The 24,122-nt window shown below is 38.0% G+C and overlaps 4 protein-coding genes and 2 long non-coding RNA genes across 7 annotated transcripts; 3 read left to right on the top strand and 3 right to left on the bottom strand.

Moving 5' to 3' along the window:
* The first annotated feature begins 214 nt into the window (after positions 1-214).
* On the top strand, positions 215-22,842 carry LOC119083753. Its single transcript, XR_005088931.1, has 3 exons — positions 215-227; positions 10,006-10,011; positions 22,707-22,842. It is a non-coding gene; the product is annotated as an uncharacterized LOC119083753 (long non-coding RNA).
* LOC119083744 lies at positions 1,965-2,339 on the top strand. Its single transcript, XR_005088922.1, has 2 exons — positions 1,965-2,044; positions 2,193-2,339. It is a non-coding gene; the product is annotated as an uncharacterized LOC119083744 (long non-coding RNA).
* On the bottom strand, positions 4,445-5,785 carry LOC119083697 (WD repeat-containing protein 92-like). The gene is made up of 3 exons (XM_037193483.1): positions 5,300-5,785; positions 4,742-5,231; positions 4,445-4,683 (listed from the first exon to the last, which is right to left on the bottom strand). The coding sequence occupies exons 1-3, from the start codon at positions 5,715-5,717 to the stop codon at positions 4,476-4,478; spliced, it is 1,116 nt and encodes a 371-aa protein (XP_037049378.1). The 5' UTR covers positions 5,718-5,785; the 3' UTR covers positions 4,445-4,475.
* LOC119083714 lies at positions 10,181-12,365 on the top strand. 2 transcript variants are annotated; one of them, XM_037193503.1, is made up of 3 exons: positions 10,181-10,204; positions 11,498-11,576; positions 11,641-12,365. In XM_037193503.1, exons 1-3 carry the CDS (start codon positions 10,196-10,198, stop codon positions 12,258-12,260), a joined length of 708 nt encoding a protein of 235 aa, XP_037049398.1. In that variant the 5' UTR covers positions 10,181-10,195; the 3' UTR covers positions 12,261-12,365. The 2 variants fall into 2 exon arrangements, with proteins under 2 accessions (XP_037049398.1, XP_037049397.1); XM_037193502.1 differs by having other exon boundaries at positions 10,200-10,329.
* On the bottom strand, positions 15,705-17,140 carry LOC119083696 (WD repeat-containing protein 92-like). Its single transcript, XM_037193481.1, has 3 exons — positions 16,623-17,140; positions 16,065-16,554; positions 15,705-16,006 (listed from the first exon to the last, which is right to left on the bottom strand). The coding sequence occupies exons 1-3, from the start codon at positions 17,038-17,040 to the stop codon at positions 15,799-15,801; spliced, it is 1,116 nt and encodes a 371-aa protein (XP_037049376.1). The 5' UTR covers positions 17,041-17,140; the 3' UTR covers positions 15,705-15,798.
* On the bottom strand, positions 20,507-21,670 carry LOC119083709. Its single transcript, XM_037193498.1, has 3 exons — positions 21,141-21,670; positions 20,911-21,078; positions 20,507-20,842 (listed from the first exon to the last, which is right to left on the bottom strand). The coding sequence occupies exons 1-3, from the start codon at positions 21,436-21,438 to the stop codon at positions 20,526-20,528; spliced, it is 783 nt and encodes a 260-aa protein (XP_037049393.1). The 5' UTR covers positions 21,439-21,670; the 3' UTR covers positions 20,507-20,525.
* Positions 22,843-24,122: the final 1,280 nt, after the last annotated feature.

Raw genomic sequence — 24,122 nt, 5'->3', positions numbered from 1 at the left:
TTTAGTAAGGCTAACATAGCAATGCGAGTCGATCATCGAGACACAACCTTTCGGTTTTACAACGAATTAATTTCATTAAATCAATGTTCTACTGCTGTCATCAAACAATTCGAAGGAAACGATCAACAAAAACCTTCACAAGATGAATTTAAATTATTCTCAAAAAGAGCACTGCGTTTAGCCTCCGTTTACATGACAGTTGTAAAATAAAACAAAGGAACTGTCACGTAAACGGATTAAAAAATTGAAATAAATTCAATTTCCACTTCCGTTTGCGTGACAGTTCTTTTGTTCTATTTTACAACTGTCATATAGACGGAGTGCTCTTTTTAAGTGGAAACTGTACTTTAATGTCAAAAGTTAAGGGGCTCATAATGTCATTTTGAAGTTTTTAGCCCCGTACGAAGTACGTATTGCGTGCCGTGTGTAATTGATGGAATTCGAAGCAGACTGTGAGGTTCACAGATTTTCTTTCAGTCTGTCTGTCACGTCGATATCTTGAAGATGGGCATATTCGGGTCAGCCCTTCGTAAGTTAAGGGTCGCCTAAGTGTTTCAAGGTCTTTTGTGGATATCTACGGCAAAATAAACGATAGAAATGAAATGAAAAGATAGGAATTGTCGATACAAATTTAGGTAAAAAAGGTTTATTGAAATCGGTCCTAAGTGTGTTTTGCACATAAATCGAGTAAATTTCATCCGATTTTGCTAATTTTGTTAGCCCCGTACGAAGTACAAAGGGGCTTATAGGATTACGATGCCGTGTGTAATTTATGGAATTCGAAGCAGACGGTAAGGGCAAAGTGTTTGCCTATGTTCATAGATGACGAATCTGCAATAAAAATTTTGTCTGTCCGTCTGTCCGTCTGTCACGTCGATATCTTGAGTAAATCAAATCCGATTTCAAAATTTTTTTTCCCTGAAAGATAGTCGAAATAGTGAGGCTAAGTTCGAAGATGGGCATATTCGGGTCGGCCCTTCGTGAGTTAGGGCCACCTAAGTGATTTAAGGTCTTTTGGTGATATTTATGGCAAAATAAACGATGGAAATGTAAATGACACGGCAAATGATAGGTATTGTCAATACCAATCCAGGAAAAAAAAGTTTTTTAAAATCGGGTGAGTGGACCGTGAATTAGGGCCTTAGAAGTGAAAAGCTACTAGGGCCCTATGTGTATTTTACATAGAACTCGAGTAAATTTCATTCGTTTTTCGTAATTTTTGTTTGATTTGGAAGGTAATCGAATGCCGAATAGAATGTTGTTGAAAAAAAATTAAATTTGGGTCCTTGGCCTAAGGCCGCTACTAGGGTCCTATGTGTATTTTACATACAACTCGAGTAAATTTCATCCGTTTTTCGTAATTTTTGTTTCATTTGGAAGGTAATCAAAGGCCGAATAGAATGTTGTTGAAAAAAAAAATTAAATTTGGGTCCTCGGACTGAGGCCCATACTAGGCCCTTCAAAAAAATAAAATTTTAGGGCGATTTGAAATTTTTGTTTCATTTGAAAGGAACGTCGTACGGGGCTTCGTAATTGCGCTATGCGCAATTTCTAAGATGTACGCATTACATAATAATTTTACTTTAACTACATTAACCGGCGCAATAGGCTTACGGTCAAAGTAGGGTGACAGACGCACTAGGGCCCTAAGTGTATTTATACTCAATAAATTAAAATTTTAGGTCAATGTGAAATTGGTGTTACACTTGAAAGGAACGTCGTACGGTAGTTTGTAATTGCAATATGCACAATTTCTAAGATGTACACATTTATATCGTTTTCTCAACTCAGTGACAAAATGAGAAATTTTCGTCGCATTTTTTGAGAAAAACGTTGTATGCAACTCGTTGATAAATGATAAATGAACCTAAGGCCTCGAGTGACAATCTACACCTCTAGTGCCTAAAAATGAATTTATCACTTGATTGCATAAATTACTATTCTGCAACTGCGTTATGAAAAGTGAACTTTTCTTGCCCACTTTGATGAGTGTTATGAAGGTCTTTTTTCACTTCTTTTCGCAACTAGTTTTAGTGACAAAATAGTTTTTTTCCTAACGAACGCTAAAATGCTAAAAGCTGGAATCGAATTCGCTAAAAAAGCCTTTTAGCATGAGTTAGGAACAACGTTTTTCCTAGACGACGTGAGAAATGAGCGACGAAGTCGCGATATTTCAACACTAGTTAGGAAAGTACTTTATGTAAAATTTGCATTTCAAAAGTTCACTTTTCGCGGTTGTTGCAGAAAACGTTGTATGCAGCACGTTGCGAAAAGTGTGTTTTCGTCACACAATGTGGTTATCAAACGAGCGAAGCGTTATCTAGTGACGAAAACAACCACTATTTCAAGTTTTTTCCACCGTTTCTTGAACTCACTTTTGCACATGTACATTTTGCACTATTCATGATAATTTCACTTTAAACTACGTTTACGAGCGCAATAGGTTTACGATCAGAGTAGGGTGACTATGTTTGTTATCGTTCTTGGATGATAGCGGCAATAGGTGACAGTAGGGTGACAAGCACACTAGGGTCACGAACGCAATAGATATACGGGGTCGTATGGGGCTCAGCCGCAGCAAACGATCCGACTGTTATGATAACTCGTTTTTATTTGAAATGAATGATCGGTTGAACCGAATAGGTTCAACGTCATTAAATTGAGAAAGATTTGAGAAGAATCAATATTTCTGACGTTGTCGCTCGATTAGACTAATCTAGAATATTTTTATTTCCTAATTAAATCGTGAGCTCCTTCAACATAGATTTTAGTCGTTTACCACACATATATAACAAAGTGTGATCCCAAAAGGGCGACGACCGATCATACCTTTCACCGTAGACATTGTTAATTTTTTATATGTAAAAACAATGGTTCAACTGCGTTTTCAAGGATTGTGGAATCCGACAACGGAAGGCTCGAATGGTCAAATTTGGATTTGTTGCATTATTTGTAACAACATTTAAAAACCTACAATGATAAACAGTGAAACGTTCGCTAAAAGTTCTCTTCGTATTTTGTTTCAAAAATCGGTTCCCATTGGATTTTAGCAGAAATTTGATTAATTTCGTGAAATTTACGAATTTCATGAATTTTACAAAATTTCACGAATTTCACGAAATTTCACGAATTTCACGAAATTTCACGAATTTCACTAAATTTCACGAATTTCACGAAATTTCACGAATTTCATGAAAATTTCACGAAAAATAGGCACTGATTGGCAGGCAAACTACGAATGACAAGAGAATCGGCACCCAGATTAGATCAGATTGTGACTGATGTGTAAATTGTGCCACAAGTTTGGTATTTTCGTGATTAACAATGTAAATAAAAGCAAAATTCTCATGTTTAAACATCTGGCATTTTTATCCACACTCAATCTTCAAATGAACTAGAAAATGTTTTTTTATCGACCAGTAATTTGAATTCGAATATTTGAACAACTTTAGAAAAATGTAAACTCGGCAAAGTGTAGCACTGCGCGTGCATACGTTTATTTCGAGGAATGCACGGACGGAATAATTGAATTGAAACAGTTGGGATATATTTACCCGATATTACGCAGATTGAAATACTTCAAGCCGTAGGCAGTCGTATACGCTGTACAATTGTAATTCGAAATAAAATTCAATTCATGCACTCGATATACCCAATTAATAGTTATTTTCATCTGTGTGGCGTGAATAACCTAATTTTCTCCACTGAAATGCCGTGAGAAGGTGGTGTTCTGTTGACGCTATTTCTATCTCTCTTTCTGTCTGATGACAGTTTACGTGGGAAAATTTTTCTCCCATTGGGTGAACAAAAGCGTTTTTTCCTCTTTGCAACTGTCACTTTGTTGTGGTTTTGAAAATAATGGCACAAGAGTGCTTTTCGAGAGTGTTGTCATCCGACTTTCCAACTTTTCTTCGAGGTCAACACAACGTTTTTCACAACGAAAGCTCCCGAAGTTTCAGCTGAGGTGAATGAAATGACTGGTTCCTCGACTGCGTTGTGAAAAATTATATTTTTGAAACCTCGATACCAAAATAACGAAGTCGATCAATGAAGTGAATTAGGCATCGGGGAATCTGGCACACACGATCATAGTATGTGTCCTTTTACTACATGTAACGAAAAGTCATGACTGTGCCAGATTCGCCTCCTAGAGGTTAATCTAGCACAGAATCAATTTGAATGGTGTGCCAGATTACCCTACGCCGTGAATTATTCCAGGTTGAGCCTCGGATTGCATCAGATTCATTTTTTTTGCGAATTTTCACATTCTCTTATCTCAGAAATGAGTAAAGAAGATGTATCTACATTCATTGACAAGCCGGGCGTTTCCTCCTATATCACGGTTAAAAATATTGCTAACAGCCTCAAGCTTTGAGCGATAAATAATCAAAAAGAAACTCTTCGAGCTGCAAAGGACTTAAAATTTTCCATTTTTTTTGCGTGCCAATGAAGAAATGCCACCCTTTCCACACAACTCAAAACAGATTTAATTTCGTCGTAACTAGAACACGAATCGTTTGATCAAATGCTCCGCATACTGCCAGTCCTGCATTATCGGGACTCCAGTCAAAACAATGAATCGGTTGCATGGACAGGGTAACAGCCTGTAGCAGGTCTAAAGTGCCGGCGACACCTTGCAGAGATCCATCAGAAAGTTCTTTACACCTCTTACTGGGGTAGTTGCTGTAATGGGAACATTGCAGGAATTACACGGCAAAGACAAGAATCGTCATTCCCTTACTAATGCCACAATCTAATAGCTCCAGAACCTCCGCACGTAACGAAAATGTCTCGATTCTGTGGCAGGTGCTTTGCACACCAGACCGTAGACTTAGCGCCGGAAATGACTCCATTTGTTCCAAGTGAACGTCCAGCATCTCGCTCAGACACACAAGCAAAACCTTTGGCGCTGTGCTGCGTTCTCAAATCGTAAACATGAAGGCCTCCCTCCAGTGTTGTCACAACCAATTTATTCATTTTTATGTCTCGCCTATCGAACTCAATGCCGCACACACCGTTTTTAACGTTACAGTCCCATTTCTGTCGCATTGTCCGCAAATCGAATAATTTTACGTCGCCATTGTCATAACCAGCGCAAACGGCTCGCTCATCATTGTTATGCGAGTCTCCAAATGCAACACACCAACAGTCTCTGGTGTCGGCATTTTCTTCCGTTGATATGCACGCAACGGGCCCATCATTTTGGCGGAGATCCCACACCTTTACCGTTCCTGCAATCAACATTTTTTTTCAGAAATATTCCGTAGACTGAGATCGATAGAATGATATCACGCAATACCATCTCGGCCACCAGTACATATTTCCGCAGCGCCACATGTAACGGACGCCCCACCAATCGCATCAATGGAATTTACGATGCCTTTGTGCGCTTCGACCTGAAACGTTGGCTCCGATGTTCGTTCCAAATCGAATACCGTCAATCTGCCATCAAAATCACCAACGGCTAGTTGCGGTCTTCTTACCGACGATGCGTTGAATGAGCCACATTTAAAGGACGCTTTACCCTCGAATTCCTTGATCGAATCCAAATCGCCGGAGTTCAATTCGAATATTTTCACAATTCCATTTCCGTTCGGTTTCGAGCCCATCACAACGAATTTGGCCGATAGGGGGATCCATTTTGTGTCGAATATCGAAAAGTTTACCGATTTTTCGATGTGTGCGATAATTTGCGGTTTTTTCAGTTGTTCGACCATTGCTGTGATTCCAACGTCGACGAGTGACAATGAACGTTTGACTTTCTGGAAATGCTTGGTTACCTGTTCGATTGATCGATAGTTATTTGTTGTGAGTGGTTATATTAATGTGGGGAATATTTGTCGGTAGAGGTTACTATATTCAGTCAACCGGTAAAATGCCGTTTGCATATGCGATGAATAAATTTGAAAAAGTTGGCCCTATGACGAGGGTGGTTTGTTGAAATTTACATTATCGTAGAAATTGCGGTAGATCAAAATTAAACGAATTGGTCGAATTTGTTTAGGCAAGTGTGAAGTTTGCGGAACGAGCCGAAGGCGAACTGTTTTTAGTTAAGGTCTCAAGCTATGTATTCTTAAAACAATTTTTTTTTGAAAAAACTGGATTTTTGACACATTCTCCATAGCTGGGAACGGTCGTGACCTCTTGTGAAGTACAAATTACATCTTGGGTGACCATTTATTGACTGTGAATGAACGACAACACCCTATAGTCAGTTCCGAGGAAAAGTTCTGTTGCAAGCCAGCAGCACTGTCCAAACATTCACCATTTTTCTAGTCATAAGTCCAGAACGGGTGGCTGTCCTTACCGATGATTATACTCGTTTTGAAGGTCGGCCAGAGGCCTATATTCCTACAACATTTCACATTTTAGAAAGATTTCTATCTCGAGCTATCACCGAAAACTGTTTTCACGACCCATTGACATGCTATTACTTTCACGTGTTCACTCCGAAAATGGAAAACTAACAGAAAAAGTAAAAGATTCATATTTCTCAGAATTGAAAGACGATTCAAACGTTACGGATCGCCGAACCATGGTATTCATTTTCACCAAAATTGGTTCAAGTTTTGGCGATATCACTCTTAAAGCATGCAAAAATGTGCTACTTTTAAAGGAAAAATTGGTTTGTGGGTGATAACTTGGTCCACTTGGAGAAACCTGTGCAGATTACACAAATTTACACAATCTGCAAAGGTTTCTCCAAGTGGGATAAGTTCTTCAGGGGGGATAGGTGGTTTACGACCACGACATTTAAAAGATTTAACTTCTTTTACTTGTGGTGATTCTGCGAACCGTTTGTTGAGGGCGACAGCTTCATTGATTGATGTTGTTAAGTATGGTAAGGTTCAGAGGGATATAACTAAGGTGTTTTTTGGAGCTTCGTTGACCGCGCTTATGAAAGGCGAGGACGATGTGAGACCTATAGCGGTTGGAATCGTTTGGAGGCGTTTGACAGGTAAAGTTGCGTGTTTTAATGTTAGAGATAGTTTAGTTGAAAAACTGAAGCCTTTTCAGTTTGGGTTTGGTGTAAAAGGGGGTGCTGAGGCTCTGGTTCATGCAGTACGTAGTTTCTGTACAGCTGAACATGAAGAACCTATGGCGTTGGTTAAGTTTGATTTTGGGAATGCTTTTAATATGTTGTTTAGGAAGTTTATGTTAGGTGAAGTTAGGGATGTGTGCCCAGAATTGCTTCCTTTGTTGCAGCAGGCTTATAGTCATTTCTCTAATCTCTATTATCTTGATGGGGTTTTGCTGTCAAGAAGAGGATACCAACAAGGTGATCCAATGGGTCCCCCTGGTTTTTGTATTGGTATTATGAGAATGACGCACTCTCTTTCTTCTAGGCTTAATGGTTGGTATTTAGATGACGGAACGATTGCTGATAAATTATCAGTGATACTTGCCGATATTAGGAGAGTTTTAGATTTTTGTGTTTTGTCTTTTTTACCGCTGAATACAAAGAAATGTGAGGTTTTTTTTTGTTAATGCTTCGACTGAAGACGAAGCTAGGATGTATGCTGATATATCAGCATTGTTGCCAGGTATCAGGAGAGTTGATGAGTCTTTTCTTGAGATATTAGGGTCTCCGGTTTTTGAGTCAGGTTTAGAGAGGGTTTTTTCTTCCAAGGTTGAATCGTTGAGAATAATGTGCGACCGTTTGAAATTAATGGATGTTCATCCGGCTTTGTGCATTTTTAGGAAGTCTTTAGGGAGCTGTAGGTTTAGTTATTTGTTGCGTACTTGCAGGACTTTTTCGCTGCGCGATCGTTTGAAAAGTGTTGACGAGATTTTCCGTTCTACGCTTGAGGCGATTACGAATGTTAGGTTGTCTGATTTTGCTTGGGATCAAGCTTCTCTTCCTTTAGTTTTTGGTGGATTGGGGATTCGGAAAGTTGAAGACTTGGCAATGCCTGCCTATCTGTCATCTGTGTATTCATCATCTGATTTGTCGAATGAAATTTTGAGTAAATTTAATTTGCGAATAATTGATGATGACATTTCAAGCATAGTAGATACCATTCCTAACGATTTTATTCCAGATAATAATGAAATGAGAAAGGTGCAACGAAACTGGGACCTACCGGTGATTAGGAGCAGTTTTAGCGAGATGTTAGATTCTAGTGAACCTGTTACTCGTGCTAGACTACTTGCGTCATCTACAAAAGAATCTTCAAAGTGGCTGCAGGTTGTCCCATCGAGTCAACTAGGTTTACTATTAGATAACAATGCAGCGAGAATTGCTGTTGGTCTTCGTTTAGGATCCCAGTTGTGTGAAGAGTACAAGTGTAATTGTGGTGCTGTGGTTAAGAAGGACGGTTTGCATGGTTTATCGTGCAAATTAAAGATAGGGATTATTGCTAAACACGATTCTGTCAATAATATTTTTGGTCATGCATTTTCCTCTGCAGGATTTCCCAATATTTTGCAACCACCTGGTATTTCTAGAGACGACGGTAAAAGACCTGATGGTATGACAGTAGTTCCGTGGAGTCATGGAAAATCACTTTTATGGGATGTAACAATACGTGATACTTTGGCTCCTTCATACATCAGTGAATCCTCTAAGAAAGCAGGGTCTATTACAGATAAAGCGGAGAGATTTAAGCATAATCATTATATACGTCTTAAAGAAAACTATTTATTTACCCCCCTTGCCTTTGAATCATTAGGTTGCATGGGTCCAGAAACAAAGAAATTTATTGACAAGTTGGGATCGTTGATGAAGAGAGCGTCAGGGGAGCCACGTTCCAAAGATTATCTGTTGCAGAAAATTTCTATTGCTATACAAAGAGGCAATGCGGCATGTATTCTTGGAACTTTAGGAAGTAATAGAGCGGATGATTTTTATTTATTGTAATATTTGTTGATTGAAAAGATCGTTTTTTTATTGACTGCGCCGTATGTGAGCAGTCTTTTTTTTCGCTTTGAATAAATAAATTAGATTTATCATTTTTGCGTGCTCCAATGGTTTTACATTTTCGAAAAAAGATTTTGGTTCAGAGAAATCATCGAAAAACGAATATTTTTCCGCCTTAATGTAGGCTACAAATTTACAAAGGGGTGAGCGCTCTTAAAGTTAGACTGAAAATTTCGCTAGAGTTAGCTAGAGTAGATGTGATGGAAAGATTTTACGAACTCTGTGAAGCTATCATTGCTTGTTATCCACGCGTTTAGTGGTATGACTTGTAGCGCTGCACAAAAAAGCGGTCGAATCCGACATTTTGAATTTTTGTATGGGAATTGACATTCAAACGTTGATATCTTCGCTGTTTTTAAAGAATAAGAGCGAGATTTTGCTAGGTTTGTATCTTTTATGGAGTTTTATCGATTGGCATACTCATTTGTGTGGCAGCACTACAAATGGGGTATCAACGGAAAGCTTAGTACAATGTATGTTACGACTAGCATCTTAGGTTCACATTAAGAGTCATCAGTACCACCCCAGACCTGTCTAAAGTTTACACAGATTTTGAAAATTTTTCTTGCAAATTTTTGCAAACATCTATCAATGAATCTAATCAAACTAGGCATGACCCGAAAGTACTTGAACTCAGCTTTTCAACGAGCCCACTCTCACCCGGAACGATCATTTATAACGGCCAAAAAATTCGGATGAAAAACACTATTTTTCCAACTTCGAAGATCTTCCACCAGCAACCAGGTGTGGCTCGAGACTGTTTTGAGGTCTACTGGCAAAGACCTTTCAAACCATGTATATATCCATCCCAGACGAAATGGGTCCGATTTTGATAGGTGGATTTTCAAAAGAATCCCTCTTAACGATTTTTAGTTGAACGCACAGTACTGTTTCAGAATTTATATATGACAATTAATATACAGTGCTGTCAAAAAGTCGCCGAACACGAGAACAATAGAACAAAAGAACCGAATTCTATTGTTCTATTGTTCGTATATCTGTTGTTCTATTGTTCTCGTGTTCGGTGACTTTTTGACTTTTCTGTACAATTGTATCAGCAAACTGATGTCACCATAGCTTTATAGTACCGCGTTAAGGTTCTCTTAGCACCGAGTTTCGTGTAGATCGCCCACGACTTTGTATGACACGGAAAATTTTCAAAATGGTGCCACTTGAACTTAGCGAAATCTAGTCCATTTCATTTCGAATCACAATCGTCCATCCATTTTGAACGAAAATCCGACAGTTTCCAATCAAAAGTTGAATGTTGTTGTGATGTCTCAAGTAAGAGTTTTTTTTGTTTTTCGTCGGAATGACAAGTTAAACTCGTCAGTTTTATTCACTGCCATTCGTCGTTATTTTTCATCAAATTTCTTATGACGGTGGTTTGGTGCTCGAGTGTAATGAAAGTATGAAAGTGTAATTACAATAACAGCAATTGTCAGTTGCACAACTGATTTTGAACCTCCAAAAAACTTACCAACTTAAGCCCATTTTATTTGTCAATAATTCGTAATGACTAATGCTTGTTTTCCACTTACCAAAAATGTACTCCATGTGACTTGACTTGACATTTTTAATAACAGTATTTTACTTGCCACCCGAAGGTGTGAGAGACAAAATTGCATTTTTTCAATTTTTGCTTTGTTTATTTGACAGTTTGCTCTCTCACGGAGTCCTTTTTGTTGAGTGAAAACCATACTTAAACAGTGACAACAGAAATACAAGCTTATCACTTTCACGATGAAGCTAATTCTATACGAGTAATTTTATAGTAAAACAAGCCGTCAGACACATAACCAATTACTTCTCTGTTAAAAGAAACTCTCTTGGTACCATTTTTCCCAAAATACATCACTTTTACTAAAATCCAACATGGCCGCCGGTAGCCATTTTGTTAGGAGACCGGAAGTATTTCTCACGATTAACATTCGTTAATACCTTTCAAGCAGCAGTTACACACCGTCGAATATAGAATTTGTTTTAGGGGTCTAATGTATCAGTCAAAAAACCCTTAAAGGGTAAATGTGACGCAAGTCCTTTATCTTACTTACAAAATAACTGATATTGCTGAGGGTGACGCATTGTGCGTCGTACGCAAAAATTTTATCTACAAATAATTGACTCAAAAAATTTGTGAAAGAAAGTTTTACAAAAAGGAATTTGCGTCACAAGTGGCAGATGTTGAAGAAACTATTGTTAGAAAAATGGTTAAAAAATGTACTGAAAGAATTTACATGGAAGAAAGCCGAATCATCTGCCACTTGTGACGCAAATTCCTTTTTGTAAAACTTTCTGTCACAATTATTTGTAGATAAAATTTTTGCGTACGACGCACAATGCGTCACCCTCAGCGATATCAGTTATTTTGTAAGTAAGATAAGGGGGAGAAGTAAAAAAGTTGCTGTAAATATATGCTCCGCCGTCCTCAAAAAAATTTTGTTAAAACATTTTTAGTAGTGGTCTTGCGTCACGCCCGCTTACTAACGTGCGGGCATGATAAAGAGATTGTACTAAAATTATTGGCAAATTAATGTTGCATATCAATTACGACAATTTTTTTTTCTTTTCTTTTAGATTCCTGACGTCGACGACCTTGACTGTCTGTCCGACAGAGATTTAGCAAAATGCCATTTTAAACAGAGTCGAGAAAACGGTAAGGCCAAAGCATTAATTTATGTTTTTGTATGGATTTGAACTTGTTAAACTTTATTTTTCAGGTCGATTTCTCGGCAAGCTGGTTCATTCCATATCACACTTAACAGACACCATATCACACTTAACAGACATGATGGTTGGGCAGGGAAAATCAAAACGGAACAGGAAACAAAATACTCGAGTCCGCCAAAATAAGCATCATACATTACCAATACAAACCAACGAAGCAGAGGAGCAGGAAGAGAACACTGGAAACCAGGTCGAATGGGAACAATCAGTCCAAGGCAATGAGAATGCAGTGCAGCGTCGTTTTGTTTCATCTGCAGCGACTAGCTCGGGTGAAGATTTAGAGTTGGCTCCAATTTGTAGACTATCAAAGAGAATAAGGACCGACACCGGACAACAACAGGTCACCGGAAACCAGTTCGCGCCGGATGAACAGACACGAAACAACGAGATCGAAAATGAAAAGCAACGCTTTAATCCATCTGGAGAAGGTACAAGTCACCAATTATCTTCCCAGACAGAGACCGGGCTAGAAAATGACACTGGAAACTGTTCGGATCACAAAAAAAGTCGCACTTGCCGACCACCGATAGCCGAGTATTTTGGATCATACAGTTTAGCCAACGGAAAGTTGTCCCGCATGACAATAAAGAAAAACACTATCCGTTTCACGTGAAGCGCTAAAAAATTTACCAGAGACGAAGAGTGGAATTTTGTCACTCTTAAATAAAACTTTGTAATGCTTCTCGATGTATCAAAAATAAAATCTGTTTTTCAAGAATTTGAGATGTTGGAAAATGTTTTCGCTTCTGGATCCATCGAATTTGGTAAGTATGTGTCGATGTGTCGGCAAGTGAATTGGCCATATAACAAGTACCAATCGTTGCGAGATCATTGCAAAATGGTTGGTAGATGTTATTGCATTCTCGATGCGAATGGACTGAAAGAAAAAATTAGATCCAAATATGAACACTCAAGGTCAATGATTAGCTACAGTGAATTGCATCAATTTTAGTCGAGAAACGGACGCTTTTGTTGGACTTTTCTCAGATTTTTAGCTTTAAAAAATTCACCGCTACTACCTCAAGGACCAGAAATTAAAACAAAAATTAAGAGTGACAACGCGGAAACGTCAGGTGATTGAGGAACAGGGTACCTCAATTTAAATGAATGACATGTCGTTTTTCTCTTACATTAAAAACTGATAAGTCGAATAATGAGGACACGGTTCTTATTTAGCCTGTACTTCGGAAGGGTTTTCTTAGGCGATTTATACACCTAGTTTGTGATAGTCCAGAAGTAAATTAAACCTCGACGTCTGACGTCACGGTTTTATTAGACTCTTGAGAGGCTTGTAGAGAGTACTAGGTATTACATCGAATTAAATTGATATCGAAATTGACCCATTCAAGTCATTAATTGCTTTCACCTCCGCTGATCGTAGCGCATGAAATCAACTAACCGCGACAATTCATTATTATTGTTCTCGTCCAAGAACACCACTGCAAGGCTGTATACTTTGGGGAGTTTTCGAAAAATTTAAAAAAATCGGGGCAGATTCGTTTGACCTAGAGTGATTAGAGTAACCAAATTTTGAGCTACTCCAGCGTAGGATGAAAGGATTAATATTTTTTAGGTTATGAAAGATAGAGTGTTACTTTCTTCGGCAAAGTCTCAGAGTTTTACGAGTAGAACAGAGGGGCATATGTGAAAAATGTCGAAAGTTGGAAATAGGTGGGTCAATTGGGGTTTTGGAGATATTTCTTGAATGGTGGAAGATAGAGAATTACTTTCTTCGTCAAATTTTCGAATTTCGTCCAATTTTCGTTAAATTTTCGAATTTCGTCAAATTTTCGATTTTTGTTAAATTTTCGAATTTCGTCAAATTTTCGATTTCTGTCAAATTTTCGATTTTCGTCAAATTTTCAATTTTCGTTAAACTTTCGATTTTCGTTAAATTTTCGAATTTCGTCAAATTTTCGATCTTCGTTAGATTTTCGAATTTCGTCAAATTTTCGATTTATGTCAAATTTTCGATTTATGTCAAATTTTCGATTTTCGTTAAATTTTCGAATTTCGTCAAATTTTCGATTTTCGTTAAATTTTCGAATTTCGTCAAATTTTCTATTTCTGTCAAATTTTTGATTTTCGTTAAATTTTCGGTTTTCGTTAAATTTTCGATTTTCGTTAAATTTTCGAATTTCGTCAAATATTCATTATTTCGTTAAATTTTCCCAACAAAAATCTCTTTGAGAAAAGTGTGACGCAGTCTTTGAAGTACAATTTCTATAATTAATGATATCGCTAGAGTTGACGCTTTCAGCTTCGTTACGCAAAAATTAAATTTTACACCCAATTTTAGTTCAAACAAGCTGGCTTAGTTTTTCTCATCATCTGCCAAATAATTTTTACCAAAAAAAAATTTGACTGGAAACAACCAAAATTTTACCAAAAAAGTCTGCGTCGCAAAGTGGCATATGTTCAGGAACAGACCAGCAAGAAAATTTATCTGCCACATGCGACGCAGACTTTTTTGGTAAAATTTTGGTTGTTCCAGTCAAATTTTTTTTTGGTAAAAATTATTTGGCAGATGATGACCTAAATGATGATGAACTAAAATTGGGTGTAAAATTTAATTTTTACGTAACGAAGCTGAAAGCGTCAACTCTAGCGATATCATTCATTTTAGAAATTGTACTTCAAAGACTGCGTCACACTTTTCTCGAAGAGATTTTTGTTGGGATATCTATGTCGTGCAAGACTTCATCCGTACAGATCAAGAGTTTGAACAGACCAGGCTTACAGTTTGGTAGTTGTCTTTTGATTGCACCTAGGATGTCACATGTTTTGTTATAACTATAAACCGTTCGATCTGACGATGCGTCATACCAATTTCTAATGAATCTGACTCGTCATGGCAGTACCAGCTTTTTATGGACATAGATTTAAGTTCGCTTAACCAACTCCTCCACTTCTGCAGATGTGTTGCATAAAACAATGGTAAGCTCAAAGCTGTAACCTATGACGTTGATGTGAGCTGGAATGAGTGAGCGAAGTTCAGAATCCACTGTTCAAAAATCGATCCATTCAAACATACAAATCAATTTATCAACTTTAAATTTGTGACCCAACAATTCTATTGTCATCTTAGTCCTTCCCTACACTACGGCCTCAATGTACGATCCAATGCAAAGAATAACACGACTTGATTCTTCGTAAAAATTGGCCAATACTTTATGCCACGTTCTCGAAGTGATTATCAGCTTTATAGGAAGTGGGCGGTTTAACGTTTAACGTTCTCATTGTATACTACCTGCACATGACTTGTTGAGGCGCACAAAGCTTTACGAATTTCGTGAATCTGCCTCAATACTCATTTTTATCTGTGCGGCGTGAATAACCTTATTTTTTCCATTGAAATGCGGTGAGAAGGTGGTGTTCAGTTGACGCTCTCTGATGATATTTCAAGTGAGAAAATTTTTATTTTCTCACCTCTTGTTTCTCCCATGGGTTCTTTTTCTTGTTACAACTGTCACTTTGGCTTTGAAAAATAGTGGAACAAATATGATATGTGTTTGTGGATAAAAGGTTATTCAAGCCACGCACGGATGAAAATTATGAGTTCATCTCGGTAAGAAATAGGAAATTCCAACTCGAGCGAAACTTTCGTCTTGTTGGAATTTCCCATTTTCTCCCCTTGGTAGACAAATAACCATTTCTCGCCTGCGTTGTGAAATAGTTATTTATACAACTCGATGATAAATGCTTTTTTAGGCACTAGATGTGTAGATTGTCACTCGAAGCCGTAGGCCGCAATAAAGGCAAAGGAAAGTCCTACTTTTCGTCACTTGTTGCGAAAAGTTACTTTTTCCAAACCTCGATACCAAGATAAGCAAGTCAACGAACCAAGTGAATTATTCCAGGTTGAGGCGGATTGGATCAGATACTATTTTTTTGCGAATTTTCCTATTCTTTTCAACGCAGAAATGTGTAAAGAAGATGTATCTACATTAATTGACAGGCCTGGCGTTTCCTCCACCTATATCACGGTCAATATAAAGGCGACACCGATTGTAGAGCACATCAAAAATGTAATGTTGCATACAGCCTGGCTTCAGGCAATAATCAAAAAGAAACTCTTCGAGCTGCAAAGGACTGCAAATTTTCCATTTTTTTTGCGTGCCAATGAAGAAATGCCACCCTTTCCACACAACTCAGTACAGATTTAATTTCGTCGTAACTAGAACACGAATCGTTTGATCAAATGCTCCGCATACTGCCAGTCCTGCATTATCGGGACTCCAGTCAAAACAGTGAATCGGTTGCATGGACAGCGTAACCGCCTGTAGCATGTCTAAAGTGCCAGCGACACCTTGCAGAGATCCATCAGAAAGTTCCTTACTCCTCTTACTGGGGTAGTTGCTGTAATGGAAACATTGCAGGAATTACGCGGCAAAGACAAGAATCGTCATTCCCTTACTAATGCCACAATCTAATAGCTCCAGAACCTCCGCACGTAACGAAAATGTCTCGATTCTGTGGCAGGTGCTTTGCACACCAGACCGTAGACTTAGCGCCGGAAATGACTCCATTTGTTCCAAGTGAACGTCCAGCATCTCGCTCAGACACACAAGCAAAACCTTTGGCGCTGTGCTGAGTTCTCAAATCGTAAACATGAAGGCCTCCCTCCAGTGTTGTCACAACCAATTTATTCATTTTTATGTCTCGCCTATCGAACTCAATGCCGCACACACCGTTTTTAACGTTACAGTCCCATTTCTGTCGCATTGTCCGCAAATCGAATAATTTTACGTCGCCATTGTCATAACCAGCGCAAACGGCTCGCTCATCATTGTTATGCGAGTCTCCAAATGCAACACACCAACAATCTCTGGTGTCGGCATTTTGTTCCGTTGATATGCACGCAACGGGGCCATCATTTTGGCGGAGATCCCAGACCTTTACTGTTCCTGCAATCAACATTTTTTTTCAGAAATATTCCGTAGACTGAGATCGATAGAATGATATCACGCAATACCATCTCGGCCACCAGTACATATTTCCGCAGCGCCACATGTAACGGACGCCCCACCAATCGCATCAATGGAATTTACGATGCCTTTGTGCGCTTCGACCTGAAACGTTGGCTCCGATGTTCGTTCCAAATCGAATACCGTCAATCTGCCATCAAAATCACCAACGGCTAGTTGCGGTCTTCTTACCGACGATGCGTTGAATGAGCCACATTTAAACGATGCTTTACCCTCGAATTCCTTAATCGAATCCAAATCGCCAGAGTTCAATTCGAATATTTTCACAATTCCATTTCCGTTCGGTTTCGAGCCCATCACAACGAATTTGGCCGATAGGGGGATCCATTTTGTGTCGAATATCGAAAAGTTTAACGATTTTTCGATGTGTGCGATAATTTGCGGTTTTTTCAGTTGTTCGACCATTGCTGTGATTCCAACGTCGACGAGTGACAATGAACGTTTGACTTTCTGGAAATGCTTGGTTACCTGTTCGATTGATCGATATTTGTTGTGAGTGGTTATATTAATGTGGGGAATATTTGTCGGTAGAGGTTACTATATTCAGTCAACCGGTAAAATGCCGTTTGCATATGCGATGAATAAATTTTAAAAAGTTGGCCCTATGACGAGGGTGGTTTGTTGAAATTTACATTATCGTAGAAATTGCGGTAGATTAAAATTAAACGAATTGGTCGGACTAGGGAATCAAACCGGTATTTTCATAGTATGTTACGTCACTGTTTGTAAATATTTGTTTAGGCAAGTGTGAAGTTTCCGGAACGAGCCGAAGGCGAAAAATATTTTTTCTGTGGAGATTTTAACTGTTTTTAGTTAAGGTCTCAAGCTATGTATTCTTAAAAGAATTTTTTTTGAGAAAACTGGATTTTTGACACATTTTCCATAGCTGGGAACGGTCGTGACCTCTTGTGAAGTACAAATTACATCTTGGGTGACCATTTATTGACTGTAAATGAACGATGCGCATCTCTGCTTTACAATAAGCCCATATTCGGTGAAAGCAATGGAGTTCCTGATATTTTTATGAAGTCAAATAAACGAGGTTTTCCACCTACTACGAAGTAGGAGGAAAGCAACATTTTCAAGGCCAATGATCGCACGGCTCAGAACAATTTTGTGCTGAACATGTAATTTTGATTCGGCTTATTACATTTTCAACGCTCCCTCAACGCTTGACGACCAAAAACAAGTTGAAAACACTGAAAAATATGGGTCTACTGGAGCGACATTTTACTTCGACTAACTTTGTGACTTGCAACACAATTTTTCTGGGGTGTGTTATATGTGGAACGAAAGAGGTTAAGTCCAGCTACAAGACCCTATAGTCAGTTCCGCGGAAAAGTTCTGTTGCAAGCCAGCAGCACTGACAGTGGCGGATTACCCTATGGGAAATTCGGTACCGTGCCCATGGCCAGCCACAGAATGGAAAAATAATTGTCTGAAGAGAAATTGTTTATTAGTTTCAAACTGAAATTTAAAAAAAATTTGCCTACGGCGCTCGTAATCTGTCACAAACCTATAGAGAGTTTGCGGATGCCTAATCACGTAAAGCACAGTACGCACGTAGTTTTGAAAATTTTTATTTTGACGAGTGCAGGAGTCCACGGGTTAAAAGTGAAAAATTCAATTCGTCTGTCATAGTATTCAGTCCAAACATTTACAAAAAGGAATTATTTTGCGAGGAAACATGAATGGTGAAGTCTAAAATGAAACATTCTTCACATCATGGAAAGTGTCAAAAAACGAGGAAACAGTGCCTCTTCGATCACTCGAACTAGTTTAGAATGGATTGCTGAGCTGATGTTCATTTACCTTTTACACACAAGAGCGTAAATCAGGTTAAAAAAGGAAATCTGATGCCTCGAAAAAGAAAAAGCTCGACCATTGAATTAGCGTAAAAACTACGAATTGTGATGTGGTCTTCATAAACTAAAATTTGTAACTTTTAACTCACACCAGTGAGCTATGCCAATAATCAAAAAAGAATTTTTTTATGGTATCAGAATTTGTGTAGTGATACCTTATTTTTTTTTTTGACGTAGCACAGTCACAGTCACAGAGAACGGACGTGTTTATGCGTTGCTCTCTAAAAGTGTTTCTTTTGTGTGGCTGTGTGTGAATTCATTTTCGATTTTGTCTAATTTCTGTGCCAACTTTTACGGCTTTGGTGTTTTTATTTTGCTGTAATGGTTAAATGGTGAAATTATTTTAAAGGTTTTATTAACGAAGTCAAAGTGTTGTTCTCGTAGGTCATTTTCTCTTTGATCAATAAAGTTGTTCTCGCCTCATTGTGCGATATCAACAATTGTGTTATTTCCTTTGTTATTTAACATGTGCTTCGTGGCGTCGGTGTACGGATTAACAATCGACTCTACCAGAAGCTAATGCTAAATTACGTGCTCGATTAATGTACGAAAATGACACATTGCCGTATGGCATCTGGCAGTCAATTTTAGTGCAGGTAAGGTACAAACGCCTCGGGTTCTCATTTGACACCCCAAAACCACATAGCAAATTTTTACAAATTTGCTGTGGTACAATCCCAAGATACAGAAACTATCTTGTACTCCAAAATGACCGCGAGGTTTAACAGATCTATTGATTGATACGTTGTATGGATGTCAAGGGATATGACGAAATACGAATCATTCAAACGCTACAACCTGCAACGCCAGAACGAGTTCAGTCACATGGTGGCATGGCGATTTATACGAAGAGGCAACTCATGGCCTATGGTGATTAGACACTTGCTATTACCTAAAACTAATAGCCGTGACCGTAACAAAGTCGGAAATATCAAAAAACCCAACATTCGCTTTCTCCATAAAAGAAACCATATCGACATAATGTCAATAGTAGAAAGAGCTACAACATGACAATGTTGATAGCGCCATCTTTGGGAAAATGTACAGGTCAATTAGTGATGGTTGTGGTATTCGCATACCACCCACGGCTTGGAGAATTCACAACGTATGGGACGTTAACACACGGTCGATTTGTGAACAATCTAAGTCGGGAGAGATATGATGTAAAATCACAGTCCATATGATCAAGAGACTTGTACAATAGCACAACAGGCCCATCTGAGGCTTAGGTGCTGGGCTTACACCCTCCCATCTAATCTAATCTAATCTGATACCTTATTTTTGAAAATTTTCTTGCTCGCTGCGCTCGCAATTACATTTCTTCCACTTCTATCGTAACACTGTCATTCATTTCAATAGTCTCCGGAATGCACGTCTTGAACAAGCAGCAATTTTCGTTAGTACCACCTTATTATATGAAATTCATATAGAAAATTTGGCGCTTAAATTGCGTTTGCCAGTGGCGCTGAAAACCTTAATCCGCCCCTGAGCACTGTCCAAACGGGTGGCTGTCTTTACCGATGATTATACTCGCTTTGAAGGTCTGCCAGAGGCCTATATTCCTACAACATTTCACATTTTAGAAAGATTTCTATCTCGAGCTGTCACCGAAAAACTGTTTTCACGACCCATTGACATGCTATTACTTTCACGTGTTCACTCCGAAAATGGAAAACTAACAGAAAAAGTAAAAGATTCATATTTCTCAGAATTGAAAGACTGGAAGTTACCGTAATAGAAATAACCATTTTCTGAAATGGTTGATGTACTGAAACCACCATAGAAACACCCTGTCGATGTCGAATAGATGCGAATCACGCAATTTTATCCTTTACACTGAACCGATGATGGCAAAACAGCTGAAAGTGATGAAACGAGTGAATGTGCAGCATTAAGACTTGTTGATTGGATGTCGGCTACAATTAAATGTAGACCAAGACTTGTAATGAGTCAGAAGAAGTTCAGAAACATAATAAACGGAATGCAGAACGTAACTGAAATTGGATTTTTATTTGCCAAAATTTGTTATTCAAAATTCAACATAAGTTTCTTGCATGCAGCAATATCCTCTATGTACAGTCGCTTAATTCTTTCAAGTTCTTTCAGTAATGGATTAGGATCGGTGTAGTCTCTAACCAGTCGTACAATGTCAATGACAGTGAATACAACACCAGCACCTGCTGCTACACCCCTCAAAGCACCTTGTATAATTGCCGAACTTGTTCCGATGCCTAGGCCTCGCAAGGCGGCAATAGACACGTCATCAATTATTGTAGAAGTACCAACTACGGCGGCAGTAGATGCAGCTCCTGTAAGTCTTACACTTCCACTGATAATGTTACCTGTTGCAAGGTATCAGAGGCATTTATTTTGGCACAATTTTATAAAAATATTCAAATTTTCCACTCACCGGTCGAATGTGAGTTGATTTCGTCTGCGTAGTGCTGAATGCGCCATAGCGTTTTCTGAGTATTTTCTGCAGCTGCTGCATGACTTCTTTGAATCTCGGTCAGTTCATCCAAGAATTGTACCGATATGATGCCATTAGCGATTTCTGTACCAGCTGCTGTAAGGCCTCCTAAAAAATTAAATTGAAACAATAATAACAAAGCTAATAATATGAGCCACAATTGAGTCAACCTGCAATCGCTGTGCCAGTGCCAGCAACAGTCATCACAGCAGGAACCGTAAGAGATAATCCAAATGTTGGGACAGCCAACACTAAGCCAGCTATCCATCCGCCGACGACTATTGATGTACCGACTGCAGCAACTGATACACCAGTTGTTTTGGCTATTAGGCAGTCTCGAATATGTTTCTCTACGCGCTTAATCAGTTCAGTAAGTTTCGCTATTAACGAATTGGTCAATTTAATCAAATTTTCCAGATCTTCTTTCGCGCCATCGGAACTAATTGAATCGGTCTTCTCGCTATCCATCGTTAGACGAGAAATTTAAATCGAACAAAATGAAAACAATTTGTGAATTTAACCTCGAATTGAGAACTAAAACAATGTGTTGTTGTAACAAGTTTGTTGATATAGATCACTAAAATGACCGCTGGCGTGACGATCGACGGTTCGGTTTTGTGTGCAAACTAATGACAATCAACTTTGCTTCTAAGGGAATTCCGCGTATTTACTGTTTGTTCAAAAATGAAATGCTCAGTTTTTAGTATAGTGTTATGATGAAAGAGAAAGAAATATTTTGACAAGTACCCCAAGACAACTTATAAGAGACTGGTCTTCGGTCCTCTTGCTCTCAACGTAGCATGTTGAAAGAGAAAGCAATATTTTGACAAGTACCCCAAGGCAAGTTATAATAAACTAGTCTTCGGTTCTCTCGCTCTGATCATAACAGTCTATTTCGAGACAGTTGAAAATTGCAATCTGTCAGATAGTAAAGGATGCGTTTAATTAACCGGCGCATTAACAGATTTGAAATTTGAATGGTTTTTTCCACAGCTACAGATTTTTGCATGTTAAGTTTCTTACATTTTTTGCAAATAGCATTTTAATAGTAGGAAACTTAGATTTGGTCAGAAGAATTTGCGAACGGAAAAATGTAAATTTATTTTTAGTCTGAGTATTGTTCTACATCAATAATTTCTCTTAGATCGTGTCTTTATTCAAAGAAATCGATGGTGTTGTACAGCGGCTAACTGTTAAAACCCAGCCACTATTGAGAATTTTAAATAAATCCAAACAATCCAATCCACAATACATTCCATAACTTTTAACAGTTGTCAAAAATACTATAGCTGCATATATTAGCGACTCTTTTTCAAATACCGAATAAATTTGCTTCAAGTCAAGTTCAATTTTTGCATTGATCAACTAGTTTTGGTGATCTTTCTAGTAATAATTACGCACTACATGGGAATCATAGAGTTGAATTAACCTATACTTAACACACATTTAATAAATGCTTTTGTTAAATATTCAATGCACAAAACCTATTCTACAAAACCAGTCCACTGAGCCAACATACATATGTTCTATTGAAATTTCAATTGTCAAAATAATATCGAAGCCATTGATTTATGATGACGAGAAGGTACATTCATCTCTCAGAAATTTTACTTTTTCATTTCTTTTATTGTTTTGTTTATTTTTTTGTGTTTTTACGAAATCCTTTTCATTATTCATGATAACTCAAAGTAAGTACAAAAACATAAAAAGTAATGAAAAAGTAAAATTTCTGCGAGATGAATGTTCCTTCTCGGCATCATAAATCAATGGCTTCGATGTCATTTTGACAATTGCCATTTCAATAGAAATGTATGTTGGCCGAATGAACTGGTTTTGTAGAATAAGTTTTGTGCATTGAATAACAAAAGCAACTATTAAATGTGTGTAAAGTAGAATTTAATTCAACTCTATTCCCATGTAGTGCGTAATAATTACTAGAATGATCACTGAAACTAATTGATAAATGCAAAAATTGATCTATTCGCCTAGTCGGTTGGACTGTAGAGGAGCCACATTTTTTTATAATTGTTGACAAAAATTTTTTCCCTGATGCTTATTCGTGTTTCCAATATCGTCACTTCAAGTGCTGATAAAACTTCTTGTAAAAAATTTGCTAAATGTATGAAGCAGACGGTCTGGTGTAAAGGAATCTCGCGCCGCGTCATTCACAATTACTCACAAAGTGACATTTTCCTTATACAAAATGTGTCAAAATGTGAATGACGCGGCGCGAGATTCCTAGCAACCGACGGTCTTTCTACAGATTTGAGTATTCAAAGACCATCGATTTGTTTGAATAGAAACACGATCTAAGAGAAATCATAGATGTAGAACAATACTCAGACTGAAAATAAATTTATATTTTTCCGTCCGCGAATTCTTCCTACGAAATCTAAGTTTCCTACTATTAAAATGCTATCTGCCAAAAATGTAAGAAACTTAACATGCAAAAATCTGTAGCTGTGGAAAAAATCATTCAAATTTCAAATCTTTTAATGCGCCGGGTAATTAAACGCATCCTTTACTATCTGACAGATTGCAATTTTGAAATGTCTCGAAATACTAAAAACTGTGCATTTCATTTTTGAACAAATAGTAGTTCATTTGCATTCATTTCAAAGAATTGGACGCACTCACTTATTCATTACTATGTGAAATTGTGAAGTTGGTTTCGATTAGTTTGCACACTTTTCCCCACCATTCCTCACGTTTCCGTCATCAGTTTCACCAAACGAAGAGATCTATACCAAGGTTCTGAAAGAACAGGTTAAGACACATCTGAGTTGATCACGAAGGCGGTGACACACAAATTTTGACAAATAGATGCTATTTATTGAACATACTCAATACAGATTGTTTGAAATGTCAACCTGATAAAAACTTCTTTTTTTTTTCTTCAAGTTGACATTTCAAACAATCTGTAATGAATTTGTGCGTCAGCCGCCCTCGTGGGTGTCTTAACCTGTTCTTTCAGAACCTTGATCTATACAGTGTTTGTGACAAGTTGACAGTTTATGAATGCGCTGTTCACTTTTCGATTCTTTTTAAGTATTAAATATACTAAGTCAAGGGAGTCAAATGAGACATTACTTTGAAATTACCAAGGTATATATAGTATGTCATTCAGACGTTCGGTGTACCAAACAGGCTTG

This window comes from Bradysia coprophila, unplaced genomic scaffold (genome assembly GCF_014529535.1).
Source record: "Bradysia coprophila strain Holo2 unplaced genomic scaffold, BU_Bcop_v1 contig_70, whole genome shotgun sequence".
Lineage (NCBI taxonomy): Eukaryota > Metazoa > Arthropoda > Insecta > Diptera > Sciaridae > Bradysia > Bradysia coprophila.
This window is presented reverse-complemented; position numbering and strand designations above follow the sequence as displayed.

Bases quoted from the DNA above. Each gene is read 5' to 3' on its own strand.
- LOC119083714 (XM_037193502.1), top strand. From the start codon at position 10,297: ATGACGGTGGTTTGGTGCTCGAGTGTAATGAAA. The intron at 10,330-11,497 runs GTATGAAAGTGT...CTTTTCTTTTAG, and splicing joins GGTGCTCGAGTGTAATGAAA to ATTCCTGACGTCGACGACCT. The intron at 11,577-11,640 runs GTAAGGCCAAAG...TTTATTTTTCAG, and splicing joins TAAACAGAGTCGAGAAAACG to GTCGATTTCTCGGCAAGCTG.
- LOC119083697 (XM_037193483.1), bottom strand. From the start codon at position 5,717: ATGGTCGAACAACTGAAAAAACCGCAAATTATCGCACACATCGAAAAA. The intron at 5,232-5,299 runs GTATTGCGTGAT...TGTTGATTGCAG, and splicing joins ATGTACTGGTGGCCGAGATG to GAACGGTAAAGGTGTGGGAT. The intron at 4,684-4,741 runs GTAAGGGAATGA...TTCCCATTACAG, and splicing joins GCTATTAGATTGTGGCATTA to CAACTACCCCAGTAAGAGGT.
- LOC119083696 (XM_037193481.1), bottom strand. From the start codon at position 17,040: ATGGTCGAACAACTGAAAAAACCGCAAATTATCGCACACATCGAAAAA. The intron at 16,555-16,622 runs GTATTGCGTGAT...TGTTGATTGCAG, and splicing joins ATGTACTGGTGGCCGAGATG to GAACAGTAAAGGTCTGGGAT. The intron at 16,007-16,064 runs GTAAGGGAATGA...TTTCCATTACAG, and splicing joins GCTATTAGATTGTGGCATTA to CAACTACCCCAGTAAGAGGA.
- LOC119083709 (XM_037193498.1), bottom strand. From the start codon at position 21,438: ATGGATAGCGAGAAGACCGATTCAATTAGTTCCGATGGCGCGAAAGAA. The intron at 21,079-21,140 runs GTTGACTCAATT...TTAATTTTTTAG, and splicing joins CACTGGCACAGCGATTGCAG to GAGGCCTTACAGCAGCTGGT. The intron at 20,843-20,910 runs GTGAGTGGAAAA...ACCTTGCAACAG, and splicing joins AATCAACTCACATTCGACCG to GTAACATTATCAGTGGAAGT.